The 27,875-nt window shown below is 42.3% G+C and overlaps 1 protein-coding gene across 1 annotated transcript in view; it reads right to left on the reverse strand.

Annotated features, from left to right (window-relative positions):
• Nucleotides 1-27,875, reverse strand: part of TTLL5 (tubulin tyrosine ligase like 5) — a gene marked incomplete at its 5' end in the record, with an annotated part of 276,857 nt that overhangs the window by 42,630 nt on the left and 206,352 nt on the right. The window contains 2 exons of the mRNA XM_080807502.1: nt 4,421-4,503; nt 24,590-24,807. Coding sequence (XP_080663628.1) covers nt 4,421-4,503; nt 24,590-24,807 — 301 coding nt within the window. The remainder of the gene's footprint in view (nt 1-4,420; nt 4,504-24,589; nt 24,808-27,875) is intronic.

The following is a 27,875-nucleotide window of genomic DNA, read 5'->3' on the forward strand; positions in this document are numbered from 1 at the left end:
TGCTGTGATATAAAGTCAGCAAGTTATCGTAAAAAAATATGCTCTTATTCTTACTGTTACCTTAAATTGGCCCTGACTTCACCGACTTTGATTTTCTCTGTCCTATAACTGTAGCAAGGGCTCCAGATTGTGTGGGCAAGGGTTTGGATCTGGCGAAAATAACTTGGGGAGCTTCCAAAGATCCTGAAAAATGTAAAAAAAAATCCCTACTTAACACTTTATTTGATCTTGGTGAAAGGACAAGAGGTCAAATCTAAAACTAGTCTTAGGCAGGACAACCAGAGAGAAGCATAGCAAGGGACACCAGGCCTGGAAAACTGCCCAGAATATAGCATCAGGTGGCGGGTGACAGAAGGACCAAAGAAGGAAAGAGAAGGTTGAGAAATACATCGAACATAAAGAACAGAGAAAATAAACAGCTATGTGTATTGCAAGAAAACAAACAAACAAACAAACAAAAAATCTAGGTTTTAGGGAATCACTGCCCAGATGCTGACACCGAGTTTCTTGCCAAACACCAAATCTGTGCCCCTTGCTTTCTAACACTGTTAGAGTGGGCAATCAACCCAAATTCTTACCCCTCTGGCTCCAGGGAGAAAAGAACATTCTGGGAGCAATACAGGATATAAGCCGCTAGGGCAAGCATCTCAAGAGGTTTATTTATTTTCATTATTAATCTACTGTACTCCAGATCCATCCAGGATCCATGACAACTATATAACGCTTGGTGAAAGGCACAAGAATCTAATAATAAAAACAGGGGCACCTGGGTGGCTCAGTGGGTTAAAGACTCTGCCTTCAGCTCAGGTCTTGATCCCAGGGTCCTGGGATCGAGCCCCACATCAGGCTCCCTGCTCAGTGGGGAGCCTGCTTCCCTCTCTCTGCCTACTTGAGATCTCTCTCTCTCTCTCTGTCAAATAAATAAATAAAATTAAAAAAAAAAGAATCTAATAATAAAAACAGGTCATTCCACTGAGAACTGCCAAGCAAATAATTTCGCTTCAAAGTTAAAGTGACTTCTAGATCCTTAGAGTTTACGCTCCACTGGGTTTACTCTGTATTAAAATAAGTCCCTTTCTCTTGTCTTACGGGGAGACGGTGAAGTGGGCAGCCAGAGTCACACTGATGTCCTGCTGCCCCACCCCCATGCAAAGAAAGAGGATAAAGCTAAACTGTGTTTTACCGAGGCCCCAAATAACCAATACTTAACAGGGACACTGTTTCTCACTTCTTGTAAATGAAATCCAGCACTGGTGTTCAAAAGGCAGTAAGAATCCCTCTACCCACTACAGACTCGTAAGAGCTTTAAACAACAACAACAAATTGGGGTGGGAGGTGGGCAGAGGCTGGGCTCCAGGACAGAAAAGGCGTAGGCAGAAGCTAAGGCCAGGGATGAGGGCAGCTGGTACAGCCTCAGACCCTACAAGAATGGTGGTTTACACTATCAAGCCAGCACGAGAGAAATGCCAGTTATCTAATCTGTGGCTCCCTGCTATTTTAGTTCACCATCTCCACTTCAGAACTCAAGAACGCCATGCTTATAAAGAACGAAGGCCAATGGTTTTGGCTTTAAGCCAAAGGCCCTCACTCTAGCCTTCCTTCTCAAGTTTCCCAATTTGCTGACTCTACACCTTTCCCTCCATAGCAAACTCAGAATGTTTAGCTTGAAGGAGGGGAGTCAAGGAAAAAGTAACGTTCGTGGAGCATTCCAGGCCTTCTGCTAGCAGCCCTCACATACACTACCTCATTTAATGTTCACAATTAGAAGAACACTGTCGCTAGGTCACCTTCAGGGGGAAAGGATTCTGAGTTGTTTTTCAACAGTGTGCTGGGCTGAACGAGTTATCTCATTCAGGCGCCCGACGAACAAAGTGACACAGCTTTAAGGCCTGGTTGGCTAGACTTGTAGAGGGTCAAGGGGCCAGGAAACAGACTTCTGCTATATTCATGCCATCGATAATACCATGTTTAACCAGCTGAGTTAACCGGACTAGACAGGGGCTTAAATACCTGTCCGAGTCAGTATGGTGCTTCCTGTTGGGGCAGAAACGTCCCATCTCTGAGAGACATGACAACTTTGATTTACTACGGGGGTTGCTCTCCCTTCTTATGGGTTTAAAGAAAAATGTTGCTGATACCAACCTACCCTCGTTTTTGTAGGACACCCTTCTGAACCCCTAGAAAAACACCTTTAAATCTATGTGTCATAGAGAAAAACACATGCTTTGTAGTTGAAACCCTAAAGTGCCAAGTAGTTCCTGACTAGCCGCAAAAGTAACTCTAGTGGGGTAAGCTGCCGTTGTACTGCCAAGGCAAAATATTGATTGGGAAGGATTGAAAATACCATGTTCATCAGTGTTTCTTTAACTGAGGATCAGGAACACCAGGAAAGGCACAGAACGGAAACAAATTCAAGGCACTTTCGAGGTCCAGAGACAAAAGCAGTGAAGAGCAGGCAGCCTAAACAAGGTGACAAGAATAATGCACTCGCCTTAAGACAGAAGCAGGGAAAAACTAGATACCGGGATCCAGGGAGACACACAACTTCTCTTTGCTCTGTGGCTTTATGTGGCTACCGAGTTCATTACAACTGTTATAAAATCCCTCACAGGTAACTTCAGTCAGGAAATATGAATTCATGATCGAGATGCTGAGAGTATGAGCCCTCGAACTTCCGACTCCCCCAGCCAGAGCGCACGCAGAGAGTTCAAGTCTGCACGTGACACATCAGTTGGACATACAAATGCGGCAGGCACATTTCCTGCCTCTCCTACGCTTTGCAACCCTCCCCGGCGGTAGCAGTTAGCTGGGTAGAGATACTCAGCTGTCTGTGGTGCAAAATTCTCCCAGCCACCCAGTTCCCAGGCCGTAACAGTTCCAGGGGAAAATTTTACTTCCTTAAAAATAACTACCGTATTCTAGTAATTCTTTTTGGGGGGAGGGGAAGAGCAAGTAGATACCCATCAAATATTTCTTGAGTTCAGGTTCAAGATTTTCAGCGGAGAGCAAAATCTTTATACTCTTATATTATTACCTGAATGGGTGCTGTTATAAAGCCTTTGTCTATATATTTTGTCCTTTAGGTCCACGGGAAGCCCATGACATATATGGAATTATCCCCATGATACAGTCCAACCAGGTTTCTCAGTGGTCTTATAATCATTTGAAGGTCTATTATGTCCCACACACACCCTCCACACCCTGGCCCTAGACTCCTCGATGGCTGCTTCTTGCATTCGGGACCAAGTTCCCTACACAGCTCATGAACTGGCCCTGCTATCGCCATGACCTGTTCTCCTGCTGCTCCCTGCCCACGCTCTTAGTCCCTAGCCACGGTGACACAGGAGGGCTCCCAGGACACCATGCATTTGCACCCCCCTGCTCCCAACCCCTATTTGTGCCCCATGCCTCCCCTCTCTTGGGGGACTTGTCAGTGTGCAACCCTCCGCTTCGATGTTTGTTCCTCTCGAAGAAACATCCACTCTAATCCCTAAAGAGCCCAGGTCAAGTCTCTGGGCTTCCAAGACGGCCCTGCCATTTACTAGCTATGAGGTTTGGGATGGGTTTCATAATCTGTGCCTTTATTTCTTCAGCTGTGAAATGGGGAACACAGTTCCTGCTCTATGCCTGTTTGGCGAACAAATGAGTTACCATGTGTGAAGCATTCAAAACTAAGTCGAACACACCAGATGTTCAGCCGCTGCTGCCTATGGTTATTCTACGCATCCCCAGGCCCTGAGAACCACCCAGCCTATAACCACTCCCTGCTGACTCTCCTGTCTCCCTGAGTCTGGAGGGTCCCTGTCCGCAGGGTCTGCCTGGTGTACCCTCTGTGTCTCTCAGTGCCCAGGATCTTTCTCCATGGGAGGTACTCAGTAAGAAATATTTGTGGAAGAGAATCCACGTGATTTTCTTTTAGTCTCCTGATTACTTATCAGCATGTTTTTTACAAATTAGTACTCCTAGAAAACTTTCCCTGGGCCAATGCTGCCTGACTTATAGGTGGGTCCCTACACTGAGAGGCTTTAAGACCTCAGTAAGCATCTGGCAACGGACCAACAGGCCATCACACTAGTGTGACAGGCCCCCGACCAAAGACGAGGGCTCCAGTGTGCAGAGGAGCCAGTGGGAGCCACTACGGGTGGGGATCCAAGATGAATGGGGAGGAACACCAGTCAGACACAGGCCTTTCTACTAAATGCTGCAAATCCCATTATACTCTCCCGGACCGAGGAACCGTCGTCTACCCCGAACTAGTTCTGGAAAACCATTCCATCCTCAAGCGGTCATGTGCAATGCTTCAAAAGCCCGGATGCTCCTTCATTCTTTGAACTGCACGTTTCTTCTGAGGCACAAGTGAGAACATGCCCAGTGTGGTCCCCGCCCCGTCATCCCGGCCTCCATGGCTGTGCCCACTGACCTGTGGGGCCGGTGATGGGCGCAAAGGCCGCAGCATTCAGGCTGCCCTGGAGTCCGTTCAGCTGCCCTTCCACGGAGGAGCCCCTGAAACACAAGCAGGTCGGTCAGACAGCAGATGGGAGGGGGAGCTCAAATCCCCGGCCTCTGGGGGCTCTGCCTTGTCGTCTTCTACGAAAGGATCTCTAGGACCAACCTCTCCCTTCTTCTGAAACATGAAAATGTATTGCCTCACTCCCTCCCCTGGAAGTTAGTCTCCAGAAAGCACATGGCTGTGACCATGGCTGTGTCTCTGGTGCCTCGCACAGCGCCTGGTGCCTAAGAGGCACTCAGCAAACGCATTTATCGATGAATAAATGCTGTTCCCAGCATTGACCTGGATAAATCACGAGGTGAGGCATTTTTTAAAAAACCAAGTTTCAACTAGGCCAGTGGTTCTCAACTGAGGTACAAAGGAGGGACAGAGTTTGCCCTGACTCCTGCCCTTCCACAAGGGACATTTGGCAGTGTTGACACATTTGGGGGTGTCACAGCTGTGGAGTCTACTGGCCTCTGGTGGGGTGAGCCAGGAATGGAGCTAAGTATTTCCTACAGCACGCTGGAAGGTGTCCACAAGGCCCAAGATGTCTGCAGCACTGAGGCTGAGAAGCCATTATACAGAAGCACCTGCCCTCACGCCAGCTCTGACAAGACACAGGACACAGGGTACCGCATGCTCTGGGCCCAGATTCCCCAGCCACATGTCTTAGAAATTCTGTGATTTGCTTACAGACCACGCCAGGTCTCCCGACAGGCTCTTAGAGATTTTCCTTCTCTCATTGCATTTACAAAATTATGAGACCATGTAACTGGTTGCTTAATTCCTGTCATCCTCGCTAAAAAGCTCCACAAAGACAAGAGATTGTATCCGCCTTATTCACCATTGCCTCCATAGCTCCTAATACTGCATTTTGTACACATTAGGTATTTACTAAGTATTTTAAAAATAATCTGATCCATTGTCCCATAAATACAAATTACTGGTTAGACCTGTCTACTTTGCCTTCAGTTGATGTGTGCAAATTTTACCTTGGAAGATTCAAATTTTCCTATGCCCAGTTCGTTATTTGTTGAGCAGCGTTCAATCCAACCTGTGAAACCCTTCTCCAGGCACTAGTTTTCCATTTGTTCATCCATGCAAAAAATACTTCTGGAGTACTGTGCTTGGTACTAGTGAGGAGGTAGATATTAGGCAAACACATGAGGTACAAACTATGTGATAACTGCCAGGAAGAAAAAGCACAAGGTGATTTAAGAGGATGAAACAAGGGAATCTGATGCAGATGGCAATGAGTGTGGTCAAGGATAGTCTGAAAAAATCATATTTTAGCTGAGTTATGAAGTTATGAGAAGTAGGGATTGACCAAGAGTAGTGAACAGGTAAGAGCTTTCCATGGAGAAGAAACGGCATATACGTATAATGAATCTGAGACAGAGGTTTAGAATGTCCTATGAGCCTTTAAAAACAAACAAGGTGGAGGGGTAGGCAAGTAGTGTCTGCCAAATGTCCTTGACAGGAACCACCTGGGATCACTTATTCATCATAGAGCTTTCCAGGCCCTTCCCTTGGAGATACTGACTCAGTGGGTCTGGGATAAAGCCTGCGAACTGAGGCTTTTCCTAGCTCCACAGGTGTCTGGTTTCTATCGCCAGAGAAGTAAGGGAAACGTTGACTTGCGGGTAAGGGGAAGGTGGTACAAGAGCACTTAGAGACCCTGGCAGATGCTCAGGTGATCAGGTGGTCCCTACACCCTCAACAGAGACACGCCCCTCGAGAGCACACCCCAGCAGAGGTGCGAGGATCGCGCTGTCTTGCACCCTTCCCCTCCAGCAAGCTGCGGTCCGGGCCCTACCCACTCCTTTCCACTCTCCTTTGGAGGACAAGGAAACTGGAGACAAAAAAAGGAGCGAAAGGAACAGAGGGCTTCTCCCTTTTCCCATGAGCCTCAGCCTTGGACAGCTACCCCTGAAATGCTTATGCATTTTATTTCAGCCCTTTATGGACCCAAAGAACTACCCAAAGCATCTATAGCTAATATTGGCTCTTCCAGGTCCAAGTGAAAAAGGAAAAGTTCTGGAGCCTGGGATGGGCTCTTTCCTCCATAGAAATTAAAAACCATCTCCAAAAATCACAAACCTTAGGGCTGCTCGACCACATTAGGGGCAGCGAAGTCTAGAAAAGCCACAGGGCTGGTCTCAGGATCACAGAGGAATTAAATAGTGAAAGGGAGACAGGCAGGCAAAACACTGGAGTCCGTAGAAGAAACAAAAGCGGGGAACAGGGATCTACCGGAGGGATGAGCACAGCTCTTACGTGTTTACAACTCATGAGTTCAGGATCCTCAAACTCTTTCTCCTCTCATCTCTTCTCTGGAATTCTTACCCACCCTTCACCTTCATGAGCTTCCTCCTGTTCCTCTCCCAACATCTCCTGCCCCTATGACTGTCCCCCTTGTCCCCAGCTTCGGTCATGCTTCCATCCTCCTCTCTCCATCCATTCCCATCACAGGCCATGGGAGCCACCTCTGATTCTGACTTCGAACATTGCTAATGATTCTGCTGTTTCTAGCATAGGCTCCCCATTTTCCCAGCGGTGGAGAAATGTGTCCAGCAGCCGTTCAAGAGGAGAGTGAGTTTTTCCATGAAAATGCTGGTACGCAAAATGGTTTGGGTCTGTGTTTTTACCACTTCAGGCACACTAGGAGTAAACAGGCTTTTGTTGTGATAACATCATTTCCCGGGGAAAATACATTTCGGCTTCTGGACAACGCACTCCTAAATGAGAACTTTTGAACCACAGCTTGTTTAGGACCTGTATGTTAATTTGTACTTGCTGGCCTCCTTCTGCAATAATTCTTTGCTGCTTTCCTGGGAGCACCTGTGTTTTAGGAAATAGTTACACAGGAAGGTATGTACGTGTTCCCTTGCTTGTCTAAGTCAGTCACTGCTTTAACGTCAAGACACCTCACTGGGTTGTTAAGGATTAAATGAGATGGCGAATCTTAGTGCAGTGTCTGGGATTATATTAATGGCTAAATAAACATTAACTTTTATTAGTATTGGTATTTTTACTTAGCAATACCAACCATCTTTGCATTCACCATAAGCCTATCTATCTACTGAAATATTAAGTCGGGGGGACTCGGTGACTCTGATTCAGTGTGGAATAGGACTGCTAAACAAACTATAGAAGAAGGAACACAGCATATTCAGAACTTAGACATTAACAGCAATTTGCTATTAAAGTCAGAAGGTAGTTAAGTGGCAATCCACCAGGCAGAAATCGCATGGTCAAAATTACTCTTCAACTCCCTGAAGAGAGGTCTCATTTGAGATTGACAAACCACCTCTCAATAAATCCGATACACACATATTTTCAGCATCAGAATGAACCACCGTTTCTTCACCTGTGTGAAGTGGCTGAACTGTCGCCTAACACGGCTTTCTGCATAAGAAGAGCACACAGCACAGGGGAGGCTCGTCCTACCTGAGAGGCTGGTGGGAAATGAGATGGATGGGAAGGAAGGATACACCTCCCATCCGTCCCATCGCATCCCATCGCATCCCATCGCATCCCAATCCAAGAGGAACGTCGAATGGAGTCAGCTGCTATTGAAATTGCACATTCTCTGCTCTCTGGAGAGCTCAATGTGGGAAGTTACATGTGTGTCTGGTGCAGTCCCATTACCTGTCGCTTGCTGACCAGAGTACATAAGGAATACGAAGAGGTGGCTAGAAGATGAACTCAGAAAAGTGACCTCTAAAAGTTTCAAGAATTCTGCAGAGAGGAAAACCGAAAAGATGGGACAAGAGAAGTGCCATTAATTTTACACTACGCCAAAGTTAGTTTAAACCAAGAAGAGTGCTACATGGGACTACGTAGTCCCGTGGAGTTCCTTAATTGCTCTTGGAAGTGGGGCGGGTTCCAGGAGATGGAGGACCCCAAGATACAGCCCAATGTCAGGAGTTTGAGACTTCCTATAGTCTCAGCTGTGGTGCTGGGCTTAGTTCAGACCTGTCTCCAAAGAACCAACTGTGTAATTATCAAAAACCACTGAAGGAAGGGCAGGCTTCCCGGGGAACCGAGCACCTTCAGTGCGGACATGACACATGGCCATGTGGTACACGGTAGCGCGTATGGCAGCAGTGAAGAAGTCTAACTAGAAAAATTCCATTAATAATGACGGGCTCTTTTCAACTAAGGCAGGACATTCCCTTTGGATAGATTCAGGGCTAGTAACTGAAGAGTTTCTTTAGGTATTAAGTGTGCACCTTCTAACCCAGAATTCAATTTACTTGCTTCACTCTGCCTACCCCTTCGATCTCTTGCATTTTCCTGAAGTCTAAGAAAAGGCCTGACTCTGAGGAAGGGAGAACAGCCTCTCAGCCTTTCCAAGAAACTGTTCAGTAATGCACTACAAATAAATAGTATCTTCATAAGCAGAAATATTATCTACATTTATTATTGAAAGATTTCTTCTAGTTCTAGTCTCTACTTCGGGTATACATGCGGATCAGACAGCTGGCTAGGAATTCCGCTGGCGTCAGGAGCACACGATCCAGCCGGCCTATGTGACAGATCATCACCAGTCAGGGAGGGTTCTAATAAGCAAAATCCCTACTATCCATTTTGCTGGTAAGGCTTCTGATGTGCTTTTTCGTGATCTTTATTTCCTTTATTTGTGGTTTCCTCTGTTCCTTTTCCCCCCCCTCCCATTATTTTGATCAGTGGAAACTTTTCTGAAAGTGATATCCTTTCTTTAAGATCTGTTTTGTTCATTACTTCACAAGATTGACTGTGGTTTGGTGCTATATTGTTTCTCTTCGAGTTCTTTTCAAGACTTTCCACATTTCTAACACAGAGGTACTAGTTTTCTGTTCCAATGGTTTCGTAAAAGTTTATCTTGGATCCATGCCACCACATCAGGGATGACCTTTCTACAGAAGTTGGGACCCACAAAAGAAAAATGCTCAGGATTTCGCAGGAAGAGGAGAGCTAGAGATGCTGGCCTTGCCGGGGATGTGGCTGACAGGCGTGGTGGCATTTGTGGAGGTCCTGAAAAGAAATCCCAAACTTGATCATTTTAAAAAATATTGGTGAAACCAAACTCTTTCAATTCCCAAAGGAGAGAAGAAATCTCAAGGTACAAGTTAGGTTAAAGAACTGAATTCCAAAAGGAACACGTACTGATTTTTCTTAGCAAACATTTACTCACAGAGGAATCCTCTCGAGTTTCTCACCACCTACACGTGCACAGGTGTCTTTGTGCTTCTTTTATCCATCAGGCCAGGGATTATGCATGCGTTGCCCAAACAGAAGCTAATATGCTAATCCTTAGCAAGTAACAATGAGAACATTATTAAATTGGGTCTGGTTCCAAAACCAATTCAGGAAACATATCTCGAAGTCAACTTCTCTGTAGTGGCGCACAAGACGCCATTTTATAAATACACTACACGTGGGGCGCCTCAGTGGCTCAGTGGGTTAAAGCCTCTGCCTTTGGCTCAGGTCATGATCCCAGAGTACTGGGATCAGCCCACATCGGGCTCTCTGCTCGGCAGGGAGCCTGCTTCCCCCGTCTCTCTCTCTCTGCCTGCCTCTTTGCCTACTTGTGATCTCTGTCAAATAAATAAATAAAATCTTTAAAATAAATAAATACACTACATGTTATCTAAGCCATAATCCATTACATTTACTGCTATATTCCTTTTTATTCCTAATATTCTCTCTGTGGGTCTTTTCTTTCTTTCTTTTTTTTTTTTTTAGATTTACTGGATTAGTCTCTCCAGAGGTAAGCCCCTCTATGGTTTATTGTCAGTTTCATTCATCCATTCACCAAGTACTGAACGAGCATCTACCATGTGCCAGACACTGTTCTCTCCTGTTCTCCCTATGCCAGGCTGTTGTAGGGGATTTCTGTATTTTATTATTTTATTTTGATTTTGATTAATTTACTGTTATTCCTTTTATAGTTTTTCAAGTTAAATGATTATCTCATTTATTTTCAATCCTTCTTGTCTTTTTTAGAAAGAGATTTTATTCATTTGAGAGAGAGAGAGAAGGAGGGAAAGAGAGAGAGAGAGAGGGAAAGGGTACAAGTTGGGAGGAGGGGCAGAGGGAGCGGGAGAAGCAGACTCCCTGCTGAGCAGGGAGCCCAATCTGGGGCTTGATCCTAGGACCCTGGGATCATGACCTGAAGGCAGACGCTTAACCAACTGAATCACCCAGGTGTTCCGTCCTTGTCTTTTTAATAAATTTTAAGTTATAGCACTTTCCATAGGCATCCAGTTCTAAGTGTTTTATGATTTTTATGATTACCTAACACATGGGTATTATGTACTGTATTTTTAAAAATTTTCAAACACATAAACATTTTTCAAAAATTACCTTTTGATCTTCCCTAATTAAAGTGTATTTATTAGGGCGCCTGGGTGGCCCAGGGTCCTGGGATCAAGCCCTGCATCGGGCTCTCTGCTCAGCGGGGAGCTTGCTTCCTCCTCTCTCTCTCTGCCTGCTTCTCCCCCTACTTGAGATCTTTGTCAAATAAATAAATAAAATCTTTTTTAAAAAAGTGTATTTATTGTTAAAAAGTGCAAACAGTTTGATATGGGTTTTTTTTGAAATGTGTGGAGCCTTCACTTGTGATAGCATGTGTTGAAATTTTGTAAACATATACTTGAAGAAAAGATATATTCTCCCTTTTGGTTGCAGGAGTCTATGCATAGCTATTAATATTTTTCAGATTATGAGTTCTGACTCATAAGCGGGTTGTAAAATCAATTTAGGGGACAGCATTTGTAAAATAATAGGAAATATTATTTTGTGAAACTTTATTTCACATACATAATATAGATATTTTTACTAGGTTGCATATAAAGTTTAATTTTTTTATTATAAATGGTGGTCAGAAAAAGATGAAAAGCCACTGTTACTCTGCATTTCAGATATTCCATATCCTCAGAAATTTGTTTGAGGGACCAATCAGTTACTAATAGTAGTAGATTTAAATAAATCACCCACCACAATTGATGATTTTTCAATTTTTCCTTATACTGTTGCCAGCATTTGATTTATATATTTTAAATTTATGATGTTAACTGCATACCAGTTCTTTTCTTTATTCCTATTAATGATTTTTGCTTAATTCTATTTTATCTATTGCTATACTCGTGTTCCTTCTAATTACTATATGGTTTAACTTTTTCTCACCCTCTGCACTGTGTGATTTTACTTTAGGTATTTCTCTTTCAAGCAGGCTATAACTGAACATGTTTAAAAATGCAATTTCATAATCTAACCTTTCAATAGAAGAGTATAATCCTGTTAATGCTTACTGTGACTACTCATATAATTGGATTTATCTCTATTATCTTAGTTTTTATTTCCCACTTACCACCCTTTTTCTTTGCGTTTTTATTTTCTTTTCCTGCCTTCCACTGGATTCAAAGTTTCTACATTCTCTTCTCTGTCCCTCTGTTGTTTTAAAAGCTACAGATTGTGGGACGCCTGGGTGGCTCAGTGGGTTAAGCCTCTGCCTTCAGCTCAGGTCATGATCTCAGGGTCCTGGGATCGAGCCCCGTACCGGGCTCTCTGTTCAGCGGGGAGCCTGCTTCCCCCCCTCTCTCTGCCTGCCTCTCTGCCTACTTGTGATCTCTCTCTGTCAAATAAATAAATAAAATCTTTAAAAAAAAATAAAAGCTACAGATTTTATGTCAATTATTTAGCTGTTTTTTTCTAAGTGTAAAATTTAGCTTTTTTTCTACCTTTTTTCCTTCAATAGTTCTGTCTTGCCCTTAGAACTGTTATTATTTTCACTATCCACTGAATCCCCTTGTCCCTCAATCTTGTCTTTGTCTTAAACATATTGCAGTTTTTCAAAACACCAATGATGTGTATAGTCATTAACATTTATTATCATTTAATAAAAGTTTTGCATGTCACTGCCTTCATGTTATCCCCCACTTCTGTGTTCACTTTTATCCTATCCACTCCTCACCCAGTCTTTCAGTGAAGGTCACAGGTGGTACATAATCTTCGACTTTGAATATCTCAAATTACCTGTACTTTGGCAGGTCTCTTGAATGACAGTTTAGCTGGGTATAAAATTCTAGACTGAAAGTTACTTTACCCCAACACTCCGAAGCTATTAGCTCTTGTCTTCTACCATCTATTATTGCTGAAGAAAAGAATGCCAGTATTTTGGGTTCCTTTGTGACTTTTCTATCAAATAGTAGCTAAGTCTTCCCTTTACACTCAGTGTTCTGCAGTTTCACTCTGATGTGTCTAGATGTGCATTTGTTTTGGTACATGGGGTGAATTTTTCAGCTGAGGACATTTACATTTATTTCTTCAATTCCAGAGAAGTCTCAGTTACTATTTCTTAAAATGTAACTTGTCTACCTCTCCCTCAGGTCTCCCTTCTGATACTATGATCAGAGTTACATGTCATCTTCAAAAGGATAATCCTACTAGATAGCAGATCTAATATGTTTGGCTGTTCAAAAATATTAATTTCATTCATAAGGAATTCATGTTCCACTTGTTGACTTTGTTGGTAATCTTTCTTATATTCAGATTTATTCATGTGTTTTGCAATTTTGGTTTGCAGGCTCATTCTGAATAGTAATCATCTCCCCTCTTGTCTCTGTACTTGCTCAGCCCTTCCTGTCTGAAGGTTTTACAGTGGCTTCAACCCAGCCTTCTTACCCCAGTCCAGAACCAGACTTTATACTGGTATTTCAGTGCCCTTGCCTTGGTCATACTTAGGAATCCAGGTGAATTCTGGGACATGAATAGCTGTACCCTCAGGCAGTGGGTCCACGCCAGTTTTATTAAGTCTCTGATGAGGAGAGCCCACTGCATTCCTTAGCTCGGGATTTTTAACCTTGGTACTATTGACATTTTGGACTGGATAATTCTTTGTTGTGGGGAACTGTCCTGTGCTTTGCAGGATGCTTACCAGCAAATTCCTAGATGCTACTCATTAGATACCAATAGGAACTCCCCACCCCCATCCAACTATGATAACAAAAAAATTACTCCAGACATGGCTAGACATCCTCTGGGGGCAACATCTTCCCCAGCTGAAAAATTACTGTTTTATTTTCAATTAATGAGCTCGGTTTCTTAAGTCTTTCCTCTCGCACAGGGCAACTTTCAGGCCCTGACATGCCACTTGAGCTGAACTCTGTCTAGGCTGTCACTATCTGCTTCCAAAGCAGAGTCCAGAAAGCTTGTTGTTTCAGCCTCATTCACTGATTCTCAGTTATTTCTGTCCATTTGGGGGCCAAGGAGATGTTTCCCTTGTTCTGAAGCTCAGTTAGGCCCTTTTTTTTTCTTTCTTTCTTTCTTTCTTTTTTTTTTAAATCACTGCTATGTATTTGATGCAGAGGGAGGGTATTAAGTGTAAACTGTGGAGACAACTTGACTAGAAGTCAGTACGTCCAAATTTAGTCTTTCGTTTTATTTGAAGCTAAGCCCTTGCCTTCAATAGTCATTAGAGTTATTAGTGTTCAGGATCTCGGAATACATTTGAATTTCCACAGCCTTGTCAGCTAGAGCCAAACCACACTTAGGAATATCAGCTTAATAACAACAAAAATGCCATCTTTTTAAATAGGAAACAACAGCAGCAGCAGAAATTATAACTATACCAACACACATGCATTGGACACTTGATGTATGTCAGGGAAATACATGATCTCATTTAACCCTAAGAACCACTCCATGATGTAGGTAATATTTTAAAGATAATGAAACAGAGGCTTAGAGGTAGCCCCACATAACAGTCAACCGACAAAGGAGCCAGGATTCAAATTTAATTAGAAATCCTGGGCTGTTAACAACTGTGCTCTCCTGCCTCCTGTACACTACTACTCTACGTGGTATAAATAATTATTGATGAGGTCAGTGCTATTTGGTGATCCCTAACACATACACCCTGATATACAATACTGCACCACCACCACTTCTGGCACATCTCCGTCTTCACCATGGCCCCCTGTACCACCATTGCCTGAGAGGTTGTCATGAATAGAAGCCAGCCCAGGGACTGAGGAATATACACTTCTCTCCCCTCTCTTAAAAATAAACTTCCTGGAAACTAGGCTTGTATCTGTGCTGTCCACTGGTCTTATCAGCAATATTTAGAGCAATGCCCAACACAATGGACATTTAAGATATGTGTGATAAAAGGGTAAAGACAAGGTATCTATCCCTAGAGACTTATGGGGAGAAGAACACATATAAAAAGGAAAAATCAGACAAGGAGGTAGATGATAGAGTTAGGTGAGGCACTTGGCAAAGCTGCATCAACGTGATAAATTAAAACCCGATCTTGAATAAAACACAGGACTTAGATTCAAGGGGGCAAAGGGTGGGGCGCCTGGGTGGCTCACTTGTTAAGCATCTGCCTTCAGCTCAGGTCGTGATCCTAGGGTCCTGGAATTGAGCCCCGCAACAGGCTCCCTGCTCGGTGGGAAGCCTGCTTCTCCCTCTCCCATTCCCCCTGCTTGTGTTCCCTCTGTCTTGGTGTCTCTCTCTGTCAAATAAATAAAACCTTAAAAAAAAAAAAAAGAGGGCAAAGGGCACAAAGAAGAGGGGAAAACATGAGCATGTGGGAACAAATGGAAGCATGAGTGTAGAGCAGACTGTAAAATAGTATAGGGAAGGCTACAGACAGCACAGAGGACATATTGCTTAAGGCTTTTATGTCAGAGTGAGGACCCTCCACTTTATCTTGTAGGCACTTGGAAGTCTCCAAAGATTTTGGAAAAAAAGTTCCAAAGAACTATTTTAGAGATGATATTTTAAGTTGCTTCCTAGGCCTACTCATGTACCCTAGTTCTTTAAGAACAAATTTGGATAGTTTAAAGATTTCTACCTTGTTCTACTTGGGTGGTTCTACAAGAACCAATCTTTTTTTTTTTTTAATAAAGATTTTATTTATTTATTTGACAGACAGAGATCACAAGTAGGCAGAGAGGCAGGCGGAGAGAGAGGGGGAAGCAGGCTCCCTGCTGAGCAGAGAGCCCAATGTGGGGCTCGATCCCAGGACCCTGAGATCATGACCTGAGCTGAAGGCAGAGGCTTAACCCACTGAGCCACCCAGGCGCCCCTACAAGAACCAATCTTGAATAGTTAATATTTTTTAAAGTATTTGAGAAAACTTACATCCAGTTTTTAAAATTTAGTAGCATTTAATTATGCAATATTCTCATAATTTTTAGTCTCCCCTATATCTACTTTCATTTTTTAAAAAAGTTTTTTTTTTTTTTTTTTTGACAGAGAGAGACACAGCAAGAGAGGGAACAAAAGCAGAGTGGGAGAAGGAGCCCAATGTGGGGGTCAATCCCAGGACCCTGAGATCATGACCTGAGCCAAAGGCAGACGTTTAACAACTGAGCCACCCAGGAGCCCCTACTTTCATTTTTTAAAAAAGATTTATTTATTCGAGAGAGAGAGAATGGGAGGGAGGGGCAGAGAAGGAGGGAGAGAGAATCCCCAGCACACTTTGTGCTGAGTGTGGAGCCCAACATGGGGCTTTATCTTACAACCCTTGAGATCATGACCTGAGCTCAAACAAAGGGCCAGATGCTTAAATAACTATGCCACCCAGGCACCCCAACCTTGTATCTACTTTAAAAACCTTTTTCTTATTTTGAGTTCTCTTCTTTTTCTGGCAGAGCTATGTTGATTTTCTCTTTCCCTGTCCCTCTACCCCCAACTAAATAAGGTTCTGAATTTAACTTTTTATTGCTTTTCCCTTTATTTATATTCCTTTTCTTCTTTATTTCCTTTGACCTGTTTTTCTTAGTTTTGTTTTATTCACACTTTTCTAACATCAAGAAAGGGAACCTTTAGTTCAGGTATGACAAACATGTGGCATGCATATTCATTACTCATACTCCCTGTCTGTGGCAGACATTACTAATCTATCAAAGCACTCTTTCTTGCTGGGCTCGGAGAAGTGCTCATAATTCATGTCAACAAGACACTCTAGATAATCAGCTGCTGCCAGTATATCAGTTGAAGTCAATCTGCCATTTGTATCCCAGTTAATTTCTTTTCAATCTTCCTACACTGTAACAATGAAAATAACTGAGATTATGAACTTACCTTTGAGTATATCTTTGTCTATATTTCTAATATGTTTTGACAAATACAGTTCTTTTTATTATTTTTAAAAAATATTTCAGCTTTATTGAGGTATAATTGACATAAAATTGTAAGATATTTCAACTATATATTGTAGTGAATTGACACACATACACATTGTGAAAGGATCCCCACCTTCTAGTTATGTAACACATCTATCCCTTACTCACTTACTTTATTTGGTGAGAAGATTTAAGTTCCACCCTCTTAGCAAATTTTAATTACACAATACAGTGTCATAAGCCATAGTCACCACATTTTACACAGATCCTCAGATCCTCTGTAGCTGGCAGTCTGTACCCTTTACCAACCTCTCCCTGTTTTCCCCACCCCCCGCACCCCCCCCCCCACCGCCGCTCTTGGCAACCACTTTCCTACTCTATTTGTATGACTCTGAGGTTTTTGTTTTTTTTTTTTAACTCCACATTTAAGTGATACCATGCAGTTTTTGTCTTTCTCTGTCTCACTTACTTCACTTAGCTTAATGCCCTCAAAGTCCATTCTGTTGTCACAAATGGCAGGATTTCCTTCTTTCTCATGGCTCAGTAATCTTTGTGTGTGTGTGTGTGTGTGTGAGAGAGAGAGAGAGACATCTTTTTTATCCATTTATCCACTGATGGACACAGAGATTCTTACCCTATCTTGGCTATTGTGAATAATGCTGCAATGAATATGGGAGTGCAGATATCTCTTCAATATCCTATTTTCATTTCCTTCAGAGGTATATCCAGAAGTGGGATTCTGAATATGATAGCTTTATTTTTGATTTTTCTGAGGAACAGCTATACTGTTTTTTATAGTGGCCACACCAATTTACATTCCTACCAACAGTGCATATCCTTGCTAACACTTATCTCTTATCTTTCTGATGACAGTGTGAGGTGATATCTCTTTGTAGTTTTGATCTGCCTTTCCCTGATGATTATAATGTTATAATGTCATTATAATGTTGAGCACTTTTCCAGGTACCTGTTGGCCATTTGTGTGTCTTCTTTGGAAAAATGTCTTTTTGGTTCTTCTGCCATTTTTAATTGGATTATTTGTTCTTACTACTGAGTTGTATGAGTTCTTCATATATTTTGGATATTAACCCCTTATTGGATATATGATTTGCAAATATCTTCTCCCATCTGACAGGTTACCTTTTCATTTTGATACGGATTACACTGAATCTGTAGATTGCCTTGTGTAGTATTCACTATTAATTCTTCCAATCTATGAACATAGAATAACTATTTATTTTTGCATCTTCTTCAATTTCTTTCATGAATGTCTTACAGAGTTCAGTGTATAGATTTTTCACCTCCTTGGTTAAATTTATTTCCAGGTATTTTTTATTCCTTTTGATGTAATTATATTGTTTTCTTAATTTCTCTTTCTGATGGTCTGTTGTCAGTGTATAGAAATGCAACTGATCTTATATATTGATTTTTTTTTGTTTTGTTTTGTTTTTAAAGATTTTATTTATTTATTTGACAGACAGAGATCACAAGTAGGCAGAGAGAGAGGGGGAAGCAGGCTCCCTGCTGAGCAGAGAGCCCGATGTGGGGCTCGATCCCAGGACCCTGAGATCATGACCTGAGCTGAAGGCAAAGGCATAACCCACTGAGCCACCTAGGTGCCCCTGTATATTGATTTTGTATCCTGAAACTTAACTGATTTCATTTATTAGTTCTAACAGTTTTGTGGTGGAGTCTTTAGAAAACATTACATATTTTCTATATATAATATCAAATCAGCTCCACATTGTGATAGTTTAATTTCTTCCTTTCCAATTTGTAGGCTTTTTATTTCATTTTCTTGCCTAATTGCTTTGTTTGGGATTTCCAACACTATGTTAAATTAAAATGGCAAAAGAAGGCATCGTTGTCTTGTTCTGATGTGTATAATTCTTACTTTTAATATAGTTTGCAATATCATTCTGATCCAAGTTACCTAAAAGAATGTTTAAAAATTCCAAAATTATTTGGGCATTCTGTCCAGACTTTTAATATCTCATTTTATTGTAAAGTGGTTCGAGAATGATGTAATTCTATAACATCACCCTACATAATTGCTTATTTTTGAGGCTTTAATTAAAATGTTCTAGTTTTGAAAAATATCCCATGGGAGCTCTGCAGGGCACAAAACTGCATATGTATTAATTTAATCTCACTAATTATTATACTGTTCAAAACCTTTCATGTCCTTATGTTAGCTCTATTTTGCTGGGAATAATGACTATTACTTCTATTCCCTTTCTGGAATTCATTATCTTAGGGTGAATCCACCTTTTGTCAACATTTTTATCTTTATATACTTTGTCCTCAGAATTTTGAAGGAATTTTTGAAATCTGTCCTCTATTTCGCTAACTCAATTTTCTGCAGTGCCCAATTTACCGTGTTTAGCCCAATTTTTCACTTAGGTAGTTTTCATATTCTCCCTGACCATAGACTACTTAGTCTCTACATGAGACAGCTTTTTTAAAGCTCTACACATCAATGTGGTCTAGACTTAAAATTTTCAAGAATACACATTAGGGATTTTCTAAAATGTTGTTCTCTCGCTTGCTTGAACTTATTTCAGAGGCTGGCGTCTCCCCTGAGTCTTCTTCCCTGAGCTTTCTTTTAAGATATATCATCTATTCCTAGGCCCCACTTATTTAAATATTTGCTCGTCCTCAGAAAGGAACATCTAAGTTTGCCATTAAAGACTTATGATCATGGAGGAACTGATATGGATTCTATAAAACCCCTAAGATCCTGCCCATATCTTTTAAAAAGGGATTTTCCTACTCAGATAAGAGAGAAAAGTGAGACATGGGAAATATCCAACAGTTATATTACCATTTTGTTTTTTAAAGATTTCATTTGTTTATATGAGAGAGAGATGGCTAGAGACAGAGATAGTGGCAGAGAGCAGGAGCGGGCAAGAGAGGGAGAAGCGGGCTCTGCACTGAGCAGGGAGCCCAACATGGGGCTTGATCCCAGGACAAAGGCAGATGCTTAATCAACTGAACCATCCAGGTGCCCAAGTTATATTACCATTTTAACATCCCAGTGGCGGGGAGGAGAAGAAAGATTTTAATTTAAATTACCCACGTATGAATCACCAAAGGAAGACCCACCATTCCATGACTCTCACATACTTCTCCTCCTCACTGGACCATACTCATGCCAGCAGAACTTCTGGTTCCGTGTGGTTCCTAGCACCCAGGTCTCTGACCAATGTCATCATCCACGCCAAAAGCAAAACCCTAAGATCTCCTAATGCTACCGCTGAAGTCCAAATGCTGAAGGCTGACAGAGGAAAGAGTCTAAGTTGCGGACCCCTTGACTAGCTCCTGCACCCTCTTCGTACTTCCAGGCCCTTCCCCTTAGAGTGAGAGGGTGTTGTCTTGTATATTCCACTCATTTTCTAGACTTCACTCTCATAGGAAGGCAGTATATAAAAGCCTTCAGTATTGTTCTTTAATTCAATCCTTCCTGGGCTACATCTAACAGAAATTCTCCCAACACTGCAGTAGGAGAGTGACAATAATTCTTCCCCCTTTTGAGTATTTCAGTGGCCACTTAAGTAGTAAAACTGGCGTGGAAAGGGAGGGGAGATTGCTCTTAAGTGCTTACATTGCATTTTCCCGGAGGCAATATTTTAGGGTGATTAACCTGTCATTTGCTGTACAGAATGGATCTGAACGGGTTGGTGGGGGGCCTTTGAAATCAGTGGTCTATTGGGAAGAGTCTGGGGTTAGCACAGTAGGTGACACAGATTTGGCTTTGGCTCTGCCAGGACCACCTGTGGACCATGCTACACTCACAGCCTTTCACTACCCTGCAGTCTTTTATCTTTCAGCACTAAAAGTCTATATAATACATATTTTGGAAATGCGTAATTTAGAGAATCCTGTATTTAAGATGGAAATGCCACAGATTTGATCATATTTCTTGAAACTACACATAATAAAAAAGGCTGAAAGACTGACAGAAGATGGTTGCTATAATACGACACCTTGTATCCTCACATCAAGAACCTAACTTTTGGACTGTTTCAACTCCTGATCCCTTTGCCTCACATTAATGACGCCTGTGTTAAAAAGATAGAGTGTATTTTTTTTTTTTTTAAACCCGATCCCCATTTTTTATCTGTCTGACTTTAATCTCTGGGCATCTTTGCATCTCTCATCATATTGCTCCCATCAGCATGTGTGCGGGTCCCACAAATGAGTCCTGGTCTCCCCGCCGCTGCTGGGCTCCTGGCCGCCCTCCTCCCTTCCTGATGCCCAGCGGCCATTAACAAACACCACTGTCCTGGGTCCTGACACAGAACAAGCAGTTACCTTCAATTTCCGCTGAGGTCACCCTGGTGCAGAACATCCTACAACTTGGGCAAGGAAAGGTAACCCCAGCTACTTAAAGAAAAGCACTGTAGTTAAGTCTGGTGTTTCTTTCGGACCTTTCTTTCTTCAGAACGGCCCCAGGCACCACAGCTTTGACTCTGCCCTTCCCGGTCATGGCTAGTCTGTGAATTTTGCCCATGTCCCTGGCAAACTTAAATCTCCGCAGGTTTCTTTCCCTATATTTCCTGGAGAGCACGATTCTTGCTCTGAGAAAAAGGTCATTTACACGGAAGATGCGGTTCAGATGCGTGTAGCTGTTCCTAGCCTGTCATCCTGTAGTACAAATATGTGGATCTGAGAACCACGACAAAGAACTTCTGGGCCAAGTGGGGACAAGGAAATGGCTGTAAAGCAACAGGATGAAAAAACGAATGTGCTCATAAAAAGCTTTCAACAGAACAGACAGAAAACAAGTTATTTTGGTTAATTATTCAGTGGGGACAGTGGTTTTGTTTTACAGATGGGAAACTGAAGCCTTTAGAGGGAAAGTCACTTGAATATTATCATAAAGAAATAGGACCCCACTGTTCTGATTCTCAACTCCCTTTGCACCAACATCCAAATGACATTCCATCTTTTATGTTCTATTGTTCTCTAAACTCAACCCTCTAGGATGTGGAAACTTTGATGCTCTTGGAAATTGCTTCTATATTTGTCCAATGCCAACTTCTGTGCTAGGAGAAGTTTGAAGTTCAACCCAAAAACACAGGGCTTGGCACAGTCAATAGCTCATTACAACTTCTCATTAGTTGTGTCTCTTGGGGCAACTATGGCATTCCTGAGTGTGACTCAGTATCACCACTCATAACTGAGGGTTCCTGATTAATCTGAACTGAGCCAGAATAAAGGCTAAAATGAGCTCCCAGCAAATGAAGCAAAATATCTTGCAGGAAAAGAGTAAAAAGTTACATGAAAATTTCTCGAAATGCCACCTTAGTATGAACCTAAGAATGACATAGTATAATGCCGAACGCTAATTCAGCATGTTTAATGTACCAGGCACCATGTCTGTGCTTGACATTAATTCATTTATTTCTCTTAATAACCCCATGAGGCAGGTCCTATTATTATCCCTATTTTAAGTAGGAAATGAAGTCACACAAATGTTAAGTAACTTGCTAGGCTGGCAAGGAGCATGAATTACTTTAGAACAATAAGAATAAATCGGCTGATACTCAAGGATCCTAATTTCAGGGGCCATGAAAGTTTCTCTAGATTAAAAATAACTTCATCAATCAAATAAAGTGCAGCATTTCTAGTTCACAATAATGTAGGAATGACGGTTTCTCAGTACAGCACCTTCTTCAAATGTACATGGTGATACAGGATGTTAACAATGGGGAGAACTGGGTGTTCTTACCTTCATGTGTACTGTCTGTACAACTTTTCTGTAGAACTGAAATTACTATAAAATAAAAAGGTGGTTTTTTACCTGAATACTTTCTAGAAGGAACTTTACATTGAGTCAGGTCAGATAAGAACAGTGTTATTCCTTTTCCTAAAAGTCTGAAGAATATTAAAACAGGGGGGCCCTGGCAACACTGCATTTTACACGTAAGTGAGAGAAATGGTAAGGTCTCCATTAGTACTAACTTATTTAGCTTCAGAGACTTGTGCTAGAATTTTAAAGGCAAATTGGAAACTATTTCCTGGAACAACGCCTTACAGCATGCCTTTTGATACTTGGATTGTATTTCTTCAATTCTGAAGAAATCTTGCTTTTTTCCCCCCTTCTGTGCATTTTTGGTGCTGAGCTGTTTCCGGTTTTCCCACACTCCTGCCTGTCAGAGAGAAGAAACCACAAAAATGCAGCAAAGTTTGTCCATAGAGCTGCAATTCCATCTCTAAGGGCTGAAGGGTTCCCTTGCCAGCAATGAGTTCAGGGCGGTGGACGGCATCTTCAAACGTCCGGCGCTGCTGCCTGCTGACAGAGCCCACATCCCCCCCGGCAGGCCAGCCAGCTACACAGGCCACTGTGGGCCATCTCGGGCTACTGGCAGTACTCAGAGGAGCCACAAACAGGGAGTGCACTGGCAAATTCAACATTCATATCTGACTCACGGATTTTCCTACCTAACCGTGGGCTTCTTGAACCTGTGAAGAGGAGCATGGTTTTGGAATGCTTACGATGGCGACTACGGCTCACTGAGTTCTTCCGTGTGCTAGGTCTTGTTCTGTGTACTTTCCGTGGATTAACTCTGCAAACAGTTAGCAATGTCCTATGAGGCAGGTACTCTTTATTATCCCTGCTTCAGAACTGTGGAAAGTGAGGCGAACAGATTAAGGACCTCGCAACTTGCCAAAGGTCTCCAGGTAGTAGACTGTGGAGGGAGGATGTGAACACAGGCAGTCTGGCTCCAGAGGCTGAACCCTTAAGGACTCGCCTCTACTCCTGCCAGGGTGAGGAGCCATACAGCGTCCTACTTACCGTGCTCCTGGCCTTCGACCACAAACTGCCCCCTTCCGACTGCCCTTCTCTACTGCTCTGGAGAGTTCTGGAAAGTCGTTACAATGCCAACTCTTCCTACGATGGCACTTGGCCCTTAGTAGGCACAGAGTAAATATTTGTTGGATAAATGAATAATGGCAGCAGTATAATTAAAACAGCCACGAGGGGTTGGTTTCCATCCAAATCCAGAATTTGATTCACGGTCCAAGGGGGAAAAAAGAGGAACTGCTTTTTCTGTGTCCTAGGATTCGTTCTTAAAACTAAAATTGATTTTGCGAAGGACACAAGAACGAGGAGCCTTAATGAGGGCAAGAGAAAGACACAAACCTCCTCTAGGTGTTTATCCAACAGGGGACACCTGCTTTTTATAGGCATCCTTGAAAAGTTCCCCAATTTTAAATGGAGAAGGGCTATTAGAACTAATACTCTTTATTAGTCTACGACTGGTTCGTTAGCTATAATATGGCTGGCAACAGTGAAGGGTGGAATGTGAAAAAATTTGATTTGGGCATGGAACTGTCTTTTTGAGGTAAAATGGACAGACTACAAAAGGTATTAGAAACACGTTGCTCCACAGAGCCTGTATACTAATGTCAATGAAGTTAACTACCACCCCCCTAACCCCAGCTTGAAATCCCATTCCAATGTCTTCCCATTCAGCCTAGGAGTAAACAACAAACAAGGGTTAGGGGGGGTAGTACTGAATTTTATATGAAATTGAAGAGATCAGACTCTGTAGAAAGACCAAGAACAGAATGCATCAGGAAGAAGCCTTCCTTTCTTTTCTCCAAGCCCACAGCTCAGCGCTGTTACCTGGTAAACTGTCTGATCGCAATTCCTGCAAGAGGCTGGAAGACTTAGCAATGATCTTGAACCTGCATCAGCTCTCATCACAATCCCCAGGGAAGCTAAGAGTCGCACCTACCCCTGCCAAAGAGTACAAAGCCCTGACCTCGGCAGAGCTCACCAGCTTCCCAGGTGATTCTGACCTGTAGCCTAGGCTGAGAACCAGAGTTAGCTTTCAGTCCCCATCACAGGCTCCTGTCTTCAACATTTCAGTACACTTTTGAAATCCTTGTAAATAAAGAGTACTCTTAGCACAGAATTGACACAACTCAGGAGAAACCGAACAGAGGATTAAGGAAAACTTACTTGGAGGCCCTCTGGGATGTGGTCTTTCTGAGGACTTGTTTGTGATTGGCTGGGGGCTTGGGGGTCAGCGACGAGGAAGAACTTGGAGGCGGCACCACTTTCTGGGGCAGAGGGTTTGGCTTCTGGCCACTACCTGCGGCACTTGAAATTCTGCAAGCTGCACCAGTATTTATTGTCCATAAATTGGAGTTAGAGAGTGTGTGACTGCCAAAGATGGCCTACAAGAAAAAGAAAAAAAGATGGGCAATCGAGATGCCCTTTATAACCCATCTGCTATAAATGAACATCTGGCTTGTAATCCTCAAGTGGGACAAAAGGAAAAGGGAAACCGTTCAGGTAATTTTTGAGGGAAAACTTCTCTAATGAGGCCAGTGCAGGGCCACGCTCAGAGAAGGGGAATCTCTGGAAGCATAGAGTGGAGACGGTCTTGTCGAGAGTACACTGGGCTAGGAATCAGGTTATCTGGGTACAGTGTATTTTCCAGCTGCAGAAATCAGAAAAGCATTTGGTCTCTCTCAGCCCTCGTTTCCTTCATTGTTAACAAATATTTAACGAATGTCTCCTACTGGGTGTCAAGTACAAGAAAGAACGCACAAAACAGAAGTGGCTTGAAGCTTGACTCAACTCCAGCCCACTTGGAGAACTTGGAACTCTTCTAGAAGGTTTGCACATTTGAGGAATGGAAAGAAGCCAGGGTGGCAAGGGCAAAGTGAGCAGAAAGGGTGGAGAGAGGAGGCTGGAACAGAAAGCTCATGACTGGGGCGCCTGGGTGGCTCAGTCGGTTAAGCCGCTGCCTTCGGCTAAAGTCATGATCCCAGAGTCCTGGGATCAAGTCTCGCATCAGGCTCCTTGCTCATCGGGGAGCCTGCTTCTCTCTCTGCCTCTGCCTGCTTGTGTGCGTGCTCTCTTTTTCTGACAAATAAATAAATAAATAAATAAAATCTTTAAAAAAAAAAAAAGAAAGAAAAGAAAGGTGGCATTCTGTTACCTATCCATCTTTAAAAAAGAAAGAAAGAAAGAAAGAAAGAAAGAAAGCTCGTTACTAACTTTAACTTTTCTGGCACAGTAACACCTTCTGGACCTAAAGACTGATGTAAGACTTTACATTTCAAAACACCCTCAGGGGCACCTGGTGGGCTCAGTCGATAGAGCATGGGACTCTTGATCCCAGGGGCTGTAGGTTCCAGTCTCCCATGCTGGGTGCAGAGGTTACTTAAAAATAAAATCTTTAAAAAAATTGTTAAAATGTCTATACTGCCTAGAGCAATCTATACTTTTAATGTCATTCAGATCAAAATTCCACCAGTATTTTTCAAAGAGCTGGAGCAAATAATCCTAAAATTTGTGTGGAATCAGAAGAGACCCCGAAAATAAAATAAAACTGGCAGCATCACGTTACCTGATTTCAAGCTTTACTACAAAGCTGTGATCACCAAGACAGCATGGTACTGGCATAAAAACAGACACATAGACCAGTGGAACAGAGTAGAAAGCCCAGATATGGACCCTCAACTCTATGGTCAAATAATCTTCGACAAAGCGGGAAAAAATATACAGTGGAAAAAAGTCTCTTCAGTAAATGGTGCTGGGAAAATTGGACAGCTATATGTAGAAGAATGAAACTCAACCATTCTCTTACACCGTACACAAAGATAAACTCGAAATGGATAAAAGACCTCAACGTGAGACAGGAATCCATCAGAATCCTAGAGGAGAACATAGGCAGTAACCTCTTTGATATCAGCCATAGTAACTTCTTTCAAGATATGTTTCCAAAGGCAAAGGAAACAAAAGCGAAAATGAACTTTTGGGACTTCATCAAGATCAAAAGCTTCTGCACAGCAAAGGAAACAGTCAACAAAACAAAGAGGCAACCTGCGGAATGGGAGAAGATATTTGCAAATGACAGTACAGACAAAAGGTTGATATCCAGGATCTATAAAGAACTTCTCAAACTCAACACACACAAAACAGATAATCATGTCAAAAAATGGGCAGAAGACAGGAACAGACACTTCTCCAATGAAGACATACAAATGGCTATCAGACACATGAAAAAATGTTCATCATCACTAGCCATCAGGGAGATTCAAATTAAAATCACACTGAGATACCACCTTACACCAGTTAGAATGGCCAAAATTAGCAAGACAGGAAACAACAAGTGTTGGAGAGGATGTGGAGAAAGGGGAACCCTCTTACACTGTTGGTGGGAATGCAAATTGGTGCAGCCACTTTGGAGAACAATGTGGAGATTCCTCAAGAAATTAAAAACAGAGCTTCCCTATGACCCTGCAATTGCACTACTGGGCATTTACCCCAAAGATACTGATGTAGTGAAAAGAAGGGCCATCTGTACCATCTGTACCCCAATGTTTATAGCAGCAAGGGCCACGGTCGCCAAACTGTGGAAAGAACCAAGATGCCCTTCAACTGACGAATGGATAAGGAAGATGTGGTCCACATACACTATGGAGTATTATGCCTCCATCAGAAAGGATAATACCCAACTTTTGTAGCAACATGGACGGGACTGGAAGAGATTATGCTGAGTGAAATAAGTCAAGCAGAGAGAGTCAATTATCATATGGTTTCACTTATTTGTGGAGCATAACAAATAACATGGAGGACATGGGGAGGTGGAGAGGAGAAGGGAGTTGAGGGAAATTGGAAGGGGAGGTGAATCATGAGAGACTATGGACTCTGAAAAACAACCTGAGGGTTTTGAAGGGGCGGGGGGTGGGAGGTTGGGGGAGCCAGGTGGTGGGTATTAAGGAGGGCACGTATTGCATGGAGCACTGGGTGTGGTGCAAAAACCATGAATACTGTTACGCTGAAAAGAAATTTTTTAAAAAATGCGCACAAAAAAATAAAATTCAAAAAAAAAGAAAGAAAATAAAGTACTTCAAAGTAAAACTACTATCTGAATACTGCTCGCTAAATTAATCTAAGATAAACACAAAAGTATATTCGCTCAGAGGATAAGCCTACAAATCAATAAAGACCTAAAAACCACTATCTAAATATCACAAACACCAACACGTGTCTATAGTTAGGATGTAAATGTATGCTTTCTCAAGTACATGCTTAAAAAATTCTTACAACTTATTTACCTCATTAGAAATTGGGTTTTTTTGGGTCACAAGTTTTGTTACTTATCATTCAATACTATTAATACTGCTTTCAATATCCATGCATTATAAAAGCTTTAAATGTGAAATAATACTAAGACAAAAAGAATGAAGTTGACAAAACACATAAGGTCTTTTTTATTAAAAGAATTTCT

The sequence above is a fragment of the Martes martes genome (genome assembly GCF_963455335.1).
Source record: "Martes martes genome assembly, chromosome: 7".
Taxonomy (NCBI): domain Eukaryota; kingdom Metazoa; phylum Chordata; class Mammalia; order Carnivora; family Mustelidae; genus Martes; species Martes martes.